Below are 11,832 nucleotides of genomic sequence, written 5' to 3' on the forward strand. Positions count from 1 at the left end.
TTAACAACTGGCAACTAACATCAGTTACAGTGATTCACTTATCAACTGTAGCAAGAGTCATAAAATGGAGTGAAACACACTTAACAACAGAAATTTTGAGTCTCAATTGTGGTTGTAAGTTGAGGATTACATGTAGTTGCTGGAAAACCTAGATACCTTTCTTTCTTTCTTTCTTTCTCTCTCTCTCTCTCCTTCCTTCCTTCCTTCCTTCTTTCTTTCTATGCCACCCAATCCTGAATGACTCAGGACAGCTTACAAACAATATAAAAAAAACCAGTTAATAAAAAGAAGTCAAGTAAAAATTAAAACAATAACCCCAGTTAAAACCCACAATTCAGCAATCCAATCAAAACATATATATCATTCAATACGATTTGTCCATGAAAGATGTACAATTCATGGCCCCCAGGCCTGCCGGTAAAGCCAAGTCTTCGTAGCCTTTCGGAAGGCCAGCAGGGCAGGAGCAGTACAGATATTGGGGGGCAGTTGGTTCCATAGAGCCAGGGCAGCCACAGAGAAGGTCCTCCCCATGGCCCTGCTAACTTGCATTGCATAGTTAATGGGACCTGGAGAAGGCCAACCCTGTGTGATATTATTGGTGTCTGGGAGGTATATGGCAGGAGATGTTTATTTATTTATTGGATTTGTATGCCGCCCCTCTCCCGTAAATAGTTCCCGTAAATAGCCTGTCCCTAAGCCATGTAAGATAATAAGCCATGTAAGTCTGTCCCTAAGCCATATTATAGATAATAACCAACACCTTGAACTGTGATCAGAGACCAATCGGTAACCAATGCAGCTCGCAGAGCATAGGTGTTATATGAGTGTACCGAGGTGCACCCATGACGGTTCTTGTAGCAACATTCTGTATTATTTGCAGTCTCCGAACACTTTTCAAGGGTAGACCCATGTAAAGCATGTGGCAATAATCAAGACTATTATTATTGTTGTTGTTATTATTACCAAGAATATTTATCAGAACACCTTGGTATATACCCGGTAAATAAGGATAGTTTGGGTTATTGCTCATAGCCTTGATCTTAATTAGGATCCTCACACACCCATAGTAACTTCTGGCCAGCATGGCTAAAGAGGTATTGATTAAAACCTATTTTAGAAGAAAATACCTTCATCCATCTCATTGGTAATGTTGATGCTCTTGGTGAATCTATAATAAAATATTTTATTAATATAATTTATATATAAATTATCTATATTGTATATAAATTAAAGGGTTCAGGAACCCCCTTTGATGTATGTCTAGGTATGTTTACTTTGGCCCAGGTAATCAATTTATAAAATTCTACTAAATAAATCACTCTACTAAACAAATAATTCCCTCAACACTGTCAGACTTTCTACTAAATCTGCACTTCTATTCTACTAGTTTTTCTCATCATTCCTATCATCCTTTTCCTCCCACTTAGGACTGTATGACTGTAACTTGTTGCTTGTATCCTAAGATTTTTATTAATATTGTTTCTTCATTGCTTATTTGACCCCTATGACAATCATTTAGTGTTGTACCACAGGATTCTTGACAAATGTATCTTTATCTTTTATGTACGCTGAGAGCATATGCACCAAGACCTTGTGTGTCCAATCACAATTGGCCAATAAAATTCTATTCTATTCTATTCTATTAAGCTATAATAATCATGTGTTTGAACATACACAACCAGAGTCCTCGAGCTGTTTATCTTTTTAGATAACTCTGTCCAGTTTTGAAGTGTTTTATTTGTAACCTCACATACCGTTGAAAAGGGGTACACCACGTGTCTACCATCCCTGTTCTAATATTTCTCTATTATTAGATGTTTCTCTACTATTATCAATATCGTGTATATAAACATTGTTATCTTTGTATACTATCAATACTTACTTGACTAAATAAATAAATAAATACTGAAAAGATAAAAATAGATAAAAATAGCTAAAAATTAAAAAAAATGAAACTAAGTTAGAATTCATTGTAAATTCAGTAAGTGTACTAGAAAAAATAATGCACAATAATAAATCAAGGTAGTTTTAAAATTAGGAGCAAAAATCAGCATTTCAAACATGAGGCTTCCGTTCCTTTCTTTTGCTCCACTCAGCATATGGTAATTTTACCCTCTTTTCACCAGCAGCCGGAAGTGCGGCCTGGATATGATTCAATTGCTGTTTTCTCTATGCACTGCGCAGGTAGGAGGTTCTGACTGAAATTTATGCCGGGGTGTAGGGACGCTTCCTCTCTGTGTGGTACCGCTGGCAGGATGCGTGAGGTTCGGTGGCAATTTATCGCTTGCATTTAGGTTTAAAGAATACATCTGATTCTGAGGAAAGGGAAGAAAGAGATCGAGTGCCGGAAGGGCGGACGGGGTTTTGGTGACTGCCCGCTGCCAGCTTTTCCTGCGCCGTAAAGAGAAAAAACAACTGAGAGGCGACGAATGGATTTGTGTGAGTCGCTTGGTGAAAAATATCTGTCTTTCTAAGGCACAATTCGGGATGTGTACGGAGGTATGTTGACATACACAAAAACGGCAAGCAAAGTTCTAACCTAGCGCCTGGCGCGAACTCAATTCGTGCCTCTAGTTTTTGGTTCAATACGGGGGTTAAGTAAATCGCGGTTAAGCTATATGACAGTCACGTGGGTGAACATACACAATCTTTGTTTTGGTCTTTGTTTTGTTAAGCACCATAGAGATTTTGCTTATTCTTTATGCCTTGTAAAGATTGTTTTTTTAATAGCTTTCCTGAAAATAAGGTACTGTATTAGTATTTAACTTCCTTGCTCCTTGAACCATCTTGTGCCTTCAGTCAAGCTTCCTACAACTTATCTATATTGCAGATTTTGAAATAAATAAGTACAGATAGTGAACAGGATTGATTTTTTTTTAAAAGACCTTTTCCTCCTGGTAGAATTAATTTTATATGGTAACATTTTTAAAAGCATTATGTTGTATAAGTACAGTACTGTACTTGAGTTTAACTTCATTAAAAATATGTAATTTTATAAATTACATTTTTATGTAATTACTTTTATGATCTCAATGGGACATGTGAACTTAGATGGACACTAACGTTGCAGATTTTAATAGTTGTGTTTTTGGTTTTGCTGGTTGTTTTAGTTTTAATAGTAATAGATTTTGGTTTTGGTTTATTATTAATTTCTTTTAATAAAAGAGAAGGGAATTTTTTTTCTCCTATTAATTAGGAAAAAGTTGTATAAAGGCTTTTTGTTTCTTTTAAGAAGAATGTATAAGGAGGATTAGGCATGACAGCCTATCTGGATTTCTAAGAGGATAATGATATTAATTGAAATATAAAATAACAGAATAACATAGTGGGAAGGGACCTTATTCTGCCCCAGCACCGAGCCCCAAATAATTACGCAATAAGTTGTCTTGAGTGACATCTGTGAAAAAAAATCAGGCGCTCAGGCATGAAAATTTATTTATTTATTTATTATCTATCTATCTATCTATCTATCTATCTATCTATCTATCTATCTATCTATCTATGCCGCCCAGTCTCAAAGGGACTGCTGCTCAGACACTATAATTTTCCACCCACACCGGGAAAAAATAGAGGGAACATTGATTGGGGTTTGGACGGTTTGGAATATCTGATTTTTTATGTTTTGGCATCTTTGATATCTTCCTGATTATACTAGGGCAGTGATGCGAACCTTTTTTCCCTTGGATGCCTAAAGTGTGTGTGCGCACATGAGTGAATGCCCACACCTATAATGCTACCCCCCCTCTCATCCTGCCCCCTACACTCCCCCCCTCCCCCCGTTTTGGCCTCCCATGCCAAACAGTGGTGGGAAGGGGATAACCTCCCATCCCTAAGCAGACCTGGGAGGAGGGAGATGCCTCCTTTCCCCAAACAGAGCTGGGAGAGGGGAAGACTGGGATGGGGAAAGTCTCCTTTCCCCAAATGGGGGCGGAAGAGCTTCCTTTCCCCAAATGGAGCTAGGAGGTGGGGGGGAAGCCTCCTTTACCCAAATGGAGCTGGGAGGGAGGAAAAGCCTTGTGTGCCCAAACAGCATTGGGAGTGGAATCTCCAGAGATCTGGGAAAATACTGGCTGCAGAAAGTTAGGAGCTAGCATGCTTGTGTCTGATCTGAAAATCAGCTGGCCAGAGGGGGGCATGGGCCAATGTGCGGTGGAGCTGAGCTGGTCAATGGCTTGAGTGACTACAGAGAGGAGTCCGTGTGCCACTTTTGGGGATTATAAAAATCCATGCTTGACGTGCCAACATGCCTTTTAAAATTTCTTCTCATGCCTACATTTATAACAATAATAATTTGAACAAGTTTTTAATATTTTTAAACATTCTTTTTCCTCAGATGTTTCTCCCTCTCCTAAGTGCTTATCATTTGACCAGCAAAATGTGGTACTCTTAATTCTGGAAAAGAAGAACTGCATTAGACCAAATAGTCCTTGTGATTAAATAGTCCTTGTGATTACTCAAAATGATATTGAGCTGAGTATGGATGCAAATGTTGTCTTGGAATATTGGTTATTGAGGATAGCTCCAACTACAGCAGCAGGATTATAAAATGGTAGGTGTTTATTATCTTGAAAAGTACATATTTTATGTGTTGGCAATATGCAACCTTTGCAATATGCAATATTAATCTGCAGTTGAAAACTGTCAGATAAAACACTGGTTAGCTGCAATTCTTACATAAGTAGTTCTGGGTTGTTATTTTTTCTAATGGGGCTTGTTCTAAAGCAGGCCTTTCAAATTGGTGGCTTTTGGACCAGATACAACCCATGCAGGCAGAGCCCACTCTGGCTCCATAAAGGCAAAAAAAAAAGCCAAATGTCACGATAAGGTCTGCAATGTGAGCGGTTTGACACCCCTGTTCTCAGTGTCTGGATGCAGCTTTTCTCACTGTTAATCAAGCTCCCTGAGGTTTTGGGGTTTGAAATACAAAACCTTTAGGGAAGTCACAAATTTCTCACTTGCACATGGTTTACAGGTAGCCCTTGTTTAACAACTCTTATTGGGATCAAAATGTACATCCCTAAGCAAAACAGTTGTTCAGTGAAACATCCTATTATTACACTGCTTAGCAGCAGCAATTCCTATACTCCTGGTTGCAATTTTTAGCTGAAGATCTCATGTTACTCCTTTCATTCCATCCTGACCTCTTCTTTAAATCTCTCCAACCGCTACCTCCTCCACCTCTGCCCTTTTACCTGCCCTGCACTCTGCTGAATTGTCTGCCATCCTCAGATGACCATTGCCATCTTCCTTCAGCTATTGATCAGGTGCACCTGGCTGAGGAGTTGCTAGTTCTGGGGAGACATTGTAAAAGACCAGCAGCTGCCTTAGTCAGACATACAGTACCTCTTCAGCAGCAGGAAGGAAAAGATGGCAAAATCAGTTGGGGCAACCTGGTAGAGATGGTGGCAAGTACAGGATGGCCAAAAGAGCAAAGGTCAGGGGAGACAAGCAATTGATGTACACATTGATGTGCACATTGCAAACAAAAATATGAGTGGACTGCCAAACACACAAATTTAGATCATGAGACCACAAGAGTGTAACAAATGTTATATTTTAGGCAGCCAGTCATTACTATCATTTATTCAGCACTCTTGTAATTTCAAATGGTTGCTGAATGAATGGCTGTTAAGTGAAGACTAACATTAAAGCACTTTTGTCTATCTGTTCAGAAAGCAGAATGCGAGGTGGGGGAAAGAAATGACAGTCATGGATAGCAAACTTTCAATTTAAAAGACACCATAGAAAATTTAGACATAATTGCTTAGGATTTCATATTATAATTTATCAGCAAGGTATAGTTTAAAGACAAAAAAAAAGCTTAATAGTTTATCTACAGGGCTGATGAAATGACTTTTCACCTTACTGCTGATGCTTTTTCTAATATAGTTAGCATTTAATCAATGTAGCAATCTTTTTAGATAATGGAATTGGAATTGTTGTTAATAATGGAACCATTCTCATAGCACAGATGTAAAGCTGAATTAGAGAGATTAAAATTTACACAAAGACACTAACCAGTTCAGCGCTGAAAGGGTATTTTTACCAGGGATTTCCAATTCATGAATGTATTGCTATTGTATACAGTTATAATTTGGAAAGTTACTAGATTTTTGTTCTTATATTGACTGTATTCTCAGCAGTCATTTTACAGGGTTTCAATAATAATGCTCTAAATTATATAACACATTCCAAATTAATACTGTAGTTTACAAAAAATAAACAATTTTGACACAAGTTTTTTGATAAAAAATTTCAGGAAACAAATGGAAAAATTAGACAAAATAGTCTCCCCCGAAGACCAAGCATCCTGTGAAGATGTTTTACAAAACAACTTACCTTGAAGATACTGTGACTTCACACTTACTACCTTCTACTGACATATTTAGCCTGCTCAGAAATGGTTTTTGCATTTTCTAGAAAAAATGTGTCCCAAAAATTGAGCTTATTGTTGCTAGTTTTTGGTTTTATCTGGGGCATAATGTTACTGCGCTACACCTTTCAGCATCCAAGACAACAGAGCAGTGCTGAATTGCGTGAACAAATTCTTGACTTAAGTAAAAAATACGTTAGAGCCCTAGCAGAAGAAAACAAGAATGTAATAAATGGTGATAATGGAGTTGCAATGGCGGGATATGGTAAGCCTATATAATCTCTGTAAATTCGTCCTCCCTTTAGTGTTTTAAAATATATAAAGCAATATTATGTAAAAGTAGCATAAGAAGTTTTTATATTTATAAAGTGGAACTTACGTTTGATATATATTCAATGTTCTACTGAAGTGGGACATACTGTATAATAGTTTTCATTTTGTAAGAAATATTCCTGGTTTTAATATTAAAGAGCTGATATACTGGCATTGGATATGGTATGTATGGAAACATTTTGCTTTGAATAATATAGGTATTTGTCTAATACTATAAATATAAAATTTTCAGAACTTTTAAAACAATGGAGGATTTGAAGAAATTCAAATACAATTGTTTTACTGATTATTATAATGAATGACTTTCAGTGTATTGTTATGAAGGTTTACAGAGGTACTGTATATTAGATAAGAAATTGTTTATTTAGACAACTCTAAATTTATATGGTACATTTAGTATTTTTGTTACAAATGAAAGTTTAGAGTGTTGTACTCTAAGGAGTATAGCATTTATTTAATTTGTTTAAGAAAAGCAGAGAAAAAAATTAAAACTGAAAAACTGAATATAAACAGTACATTAAAAAAGTTTGCATATTTTTCAATTACATTAAACAGATACAGTAAAAGTTATACCCAGAAAAACAATGAGAAAATAACTCTTGAGATTTTGCCTGCGCAATTCAGTCTAACTTTCTGAATGTACTTTTCTCCCCCCCCCCCCAGCTGATTTGAAAAGAACAATTGCCGTTCTTCTAGATCACATCTTGCAACGCTTGGTCAAACTGGAAAACAAGGTTGATTATATGGTTGTAAATGGTTCAGCAACAAATACTACAAATGGGAACTTAATGCCATCAACTACAAGCAAACGAGTAATTGCAGCACACAATATAAGATAATAGTCAAAATACTTTGCACAAGTGGAGCAGTTTCAGGAGAGAAGCAAATAGTTGACTAAAGGCAGTCTATATCCAGTTCAGCAGAAAAAAATGAACACATAGAGACCCAATTTTTTTATCTAAAAATATTTGTGTTGCTTCATAAAGCAACATTGTGCTGTAACTGGAAAAGGTGTATGGGTAATAAAACTTTTGTAGGAAGGTAAGTACACACACAGACAGATACACACACACAAAGATCCAGCTACCCAGAAAATTCCCTCGCAACACCACCACCAAAAACAAAAAAGAAATCTAACAATAGGAAGAAAAAATGAAGAAATTTATGGAATGAATTGTAAACAATACCTACAGCAACAAACCAACCAGCAGAAATTTTCTATATGAAAACCAAATCTTAGAGCAATCATAAACCGAACAATATTTCTAGGGAAGGATCTCTTAGCAAAAGAAAACATTTTCTTCTGAGGTTGCCATTTAACAGTAACAAGGTATTTTGCTCTCTGCCTCATGGAGAGGCTGCTCTTACAAACCAAACAGCTGCCCACCCTTTTGGCAGCTTCCAACTCACAAATGGTACAAAATTGGGATCCCACAACTCTAACACGAGCTCTAAATAGGGGGCACTCCTTTCATCAACTTTACAGCCGTCTTCGAGCTCAACCAACCCTCCGGAAAGCTTTTAAGCAACAGCTAAAAAAAAGAGGTTTAGTCAGGTTAAGACACTTGAAGCACTGCCCAGAACTTCTGGGTTTGGCACTACTGGAAAATCCAGCATTATCTTCTACCACCCGTCACAGCCTTTTCTGTAGCTTCTTGATCCCAGCAACTGGTAGAGCAGAGCCTTTCATCAATCTATTGGCAAGACGTAGAGCTGCCTCTCAACTTCTTGGTTTCTTGGAATCTCCTATAAAAAGAACAGCTGGTATTGATCAATGGGAAGGACTGCCAGTGAGAGTCCAGGCTCAGATGCTACTTTCACAGCTACAAGGTGAAAGAGATGGTGATGGGAACCAAGATCCATCTTCCTCAGCCTTGTTAGACTGTTTGCCCTGTAGTTCCATGCTGTACAGAGTTGTGGCTGCGGCATTGATGGAACCTGGTTGGGAAATGGAGGCCAAGGTGTTTCTCCTCCCTTGGTTGCTGTTCGGAGACCCAGCTCGTCTCTTGTCCTTCTGCCGCTTTTTGTCTCCAAGATGTTTGGCTTCACTTTGTGCCCATTACTCTGAATTACTTGCTTCCTATTTGAGTTTCCTCTCAGCCTTGGGAAACTGCTTCAGTTATGATCCTCTGCATGGGAAATGGCAAACTAGTGGTCTAAAAGAAAATGAAGTATCTTGGGAGGAAATGCAGGACCGTGTCTGTTGCCTTTACCAGGAGTCAGAGCCTCTGGCCAGTGCAGTCCAGACTTGGCTAAGACAGCTCAAGGCCCAGGATGGGAACTTTGAAGTCCAAGGTCTGAGCATTTGGACTGATCTTTTGCTGGATATGGAGATGCCTCATTTTGAAAGGAAACTTAACTCACATTAATTAAAGATATTGAATAGAAAAGTTTAGTATTATACAAATCAAGTAGAAAATTCTATTATAGTTACAGAAAAGGTATAGATTTAATATCTAAATAAATTTAAATATGAAATAGGCTTGATTTTATGAACTGGTTTACTAATCCACAGTGAAGAAGGAATGCCTTTAAAGTGAGCGGTGTTAAGTATAGATAGGTTAAATATTTTAAAATTACTAGGCAGTTTTTTTGTTCCCATTGAAATTTGTTCCATCTCAAAGATGGTGGTCCAAAGAGTGTCTTCTTTTTGCACTGTGAAATAGCTTGAGAAAGAATGTTTTAAAAATAGTACACTTGAGAAAATTTTAAGTAGCAATGTGTGCCAAAGTGTAATTTTGCTACAGAATTAGAGCAGTTGATTAAAATATTGTACTGTATATAGCTATTCCAGAAACATTTAATACATGTATTTAGTAATTGAAGATATAACCTGTGATGGAGTCACATTAATTGGATGTTGAACACTATTAGCTTCTTATTCATTGCTTTCCTATTCAATATATTTTACAGCCAATGATACATGGGGCATACTGTATCTTAAGTTACTACTGAAATAAAAACAAGAGGAGTGGGTTGAACTCTGCGGACAGGGGCGGCATACAAATCCAATAAATAAATAAATAAATAGATTATTGGAGGCGAGGCATTTTGATGTTTACTGAAAATCTATGCTAAAGCAGTAGTCTGTTATGCACACAATTCTCGTGAAGCAGTAATAGCTGGGTTTATAACCAGGATCTTTTCAAATGAACTTTAAATGGGAGCAGAGAGGTCAACATTGCCTTATATCCATGTTAGCCTTATGGTGGAGAATTGTGGCGAAGGTGCTCTATAGTACAGTCTATATTCTGCATCATAAATTACAAAATGAAGTGCCAGTTATATAAAATGATTTGTAAAAGGATTGTTCTGCTATTTTTGCTTAGAATATGCTATATGGTTTAAAAATATTTAGAAAAAGAACAAGATTTGTGGTTCTACATAATACAGTTACAAATTATTTCCTTTTCACACGACTGTAACATCTGGAAAGGTTAAATAAAATATATGACCATGCTATGAGTCCCTATTAATCTTTTAACTTACTTTTTCAAAAGTTTTAATCTCTCATTTTCTCCACCATTTTCTCATTTTTCTTTGTTTTTCTCCCCTTTTCTCTCATTTATCTCTCTCTTGCATGTGTGCATGCGCTTACCCTCTAAGTGAATGGAGCGATGCTGCCGGTGGCATTGACTGCAAAGCATCCTCAGGTGACATTAGATCTCTCATGGCAGATGTGTAACCCAGAGGACACTTTTCAATCAATGCCACCAGTGGCCCTGTTCAGCTGGAGGAGTATAAAAGTTCAGGGCAGCCGAAAAAGGGGCTGGCCCTGCCAAACATTGAATGCCCACCCCAGGGATCAGGCTCGGAGAAAGCTGAAGCACTCTGGCCAAAGATTAGCCTGTCAACCTGCCCATACAATGCATGTTCGCTGTGCTTTGGCCGAGCCTGGTTGCTCACTTGAGGAGGATATCACCACTTGTGCATACCCTCCCAGACTCTCAACAGCTGGCCAGGAGATTGCATGATGAGACGGAAGGTTGTCTTTTGGGGAAGCCACCACCATGGCTCATGCTTGCTCAGCTGCAGGCCTATCCCACTTTCTGTTGTACCTGTCTAGGTCCTATTCCCACTTTGCCAGTCCTTCTGTTAGCGTTATTGGCATCAACTACGGCTAGCTTTGGCCAGTATCTCTGGACAAAGACTAGGCCATGTGACTAGGTCAGCAGGAAGCTGCAGGGGAGGAATCAAAGAGCCATGTGCTCCAGAGCCCAAAGGGTTGCTGACATCTGGACACTCAAATGACTTATTTGTTTATTTATTCATTTGTCCAATACACAAATACATAGGAAGAAAAATAGACATGTAGTAATATATATAAGGGTAAAGTGAACTTAGAGGAGAGGATATACGACAGAAAGAAAATATATATGATAAGTGAGAGAAAGGAAAGACAATTGGACAGGGGACGAAAGGCACACCAGTGCACTTATGTACGCCCCTTACCTCTTAGGAACCTGGAAAGGTCAATCATGGAGAATCTAAGGGAGAAATGTTGGGGGTTAGGGGTTGACACAATTGAGTCCGGCAATGAGTTCCACGCTTCGATAACTCGATTGTTGAAATCATATTTTTTACAGTCAAGTTTGGAGTGGTTCGTATTAAATTTGAATCTGTTGTGTGCTCTTGTGTTGTTGCGGTTGAAGCTGAAGTAGTCATTGACCAGTAGGACACTGCAGCATATTGCACTTGCTCCATTTTACAACCTTTCTAGCTACAGTTGCTAAATGTATCACCAGTTTTAAAGTTAGTAATATGGTTGTTAAGTGAATGTGGATTCCCCACTGACTTTGTCAGAAGTTACAAAAGGTATTTTATTTTTTTATTTATGTATTTGTACAAATAAAATAATTTGTACAAATAAAACATTAGATAAGTAAAGATAAAAAGTAATGATAGAAGACAATAGAACAGTAGGACAGGGACAGGTAGACACAATGGTATATATACATGTATATAATGTACTGTATACAGTATATGTAAATATACGTGTATAAATAAGTCAATATACATGCACATGCACACAAAGTTTTGTGTATATACTGGTAATAAATAAAACCCAAGGCAAGGAACCTACCTAATGGCCCTGCTTCCTATTGTAGTTTCCCCATAACTGAGGT

General features: G+C 37.7%; 1 protein-coding gene across 4 annotated transcripts; it reads left to right on the forward strand.

The window, feature by feature from the left end:
- The first annotated feature begins 2,101 nt into the window (after window positions 1–2,101).
- On the forward strand, window positions 2,102–10,165 carry CCDC126 (coiled-coil domain containing 126). 4 transcript variants are annotated; one of them, XM_070727962.1, is made up of 4 exons: window positions 2,102–2,184; window positions 2,295–2,499; window positions 4,334–4,549; window positions 7,370–10,165. In XM_070727962.1, exon 4 carries the CDS (start codon window positions 8,056–8,058, stop codon window positions 9,073–9,075), a length of 1,020 nt encoding a protein of 339 aa, XP_070584063.1. In that variant the 5' UTR covers window positions 2,102–2,184; window positions 2,295–2,499; window positions 4,334–4,549; window positions 7,370–8,055; the 3' UTR covers window positions 9,076–10,165. The 4 variants fall into 4 exon arrangements, with proteins under 4 accessions (XP_070584063.1, XP_070584065.1, XP_070584062.1 ...); XM_070727964.1 differs by lacking the exon at window positions 2,102–2,184 and adding an exon at window positions 6,260–6,638 and having other exon boundaries at window positions 2,192–2,499; XM_070727961.1 differs by lacking the exon at window positions 2,102–2,184 and having other exon boundaries at window positions 2,192–2,499.
- The last annotated feature ends 1,667 nt before the right edge of the window (window positions 10,166–11,832 follow it).

The sequence above is a fragment of the Erythrolamprus reginae genome, chromosome Z, assembly GCF_031021105.1.
Source record: "Erythrolamprus reginae isolate rEryReg1 chromosome Z, rEryReg1.hap1, whole genome shotgun sequence".
NCBI classification, from domain to species: Eukaryota; Metazoa; Chordata; class Lepidosauria; order Squamata; family Dipsadidae; genus Erythrolamprus; species Erythrolamprus reginae.

Coding starts and splice junctions, on each gene's coding strand:
- CCDC126 (XM_070727962.1), top strand. CDS start 8,056: ATGGAGAGGCTGCTCTTACAAACCAAACAGCTGCCCACCCTTTTGGCA.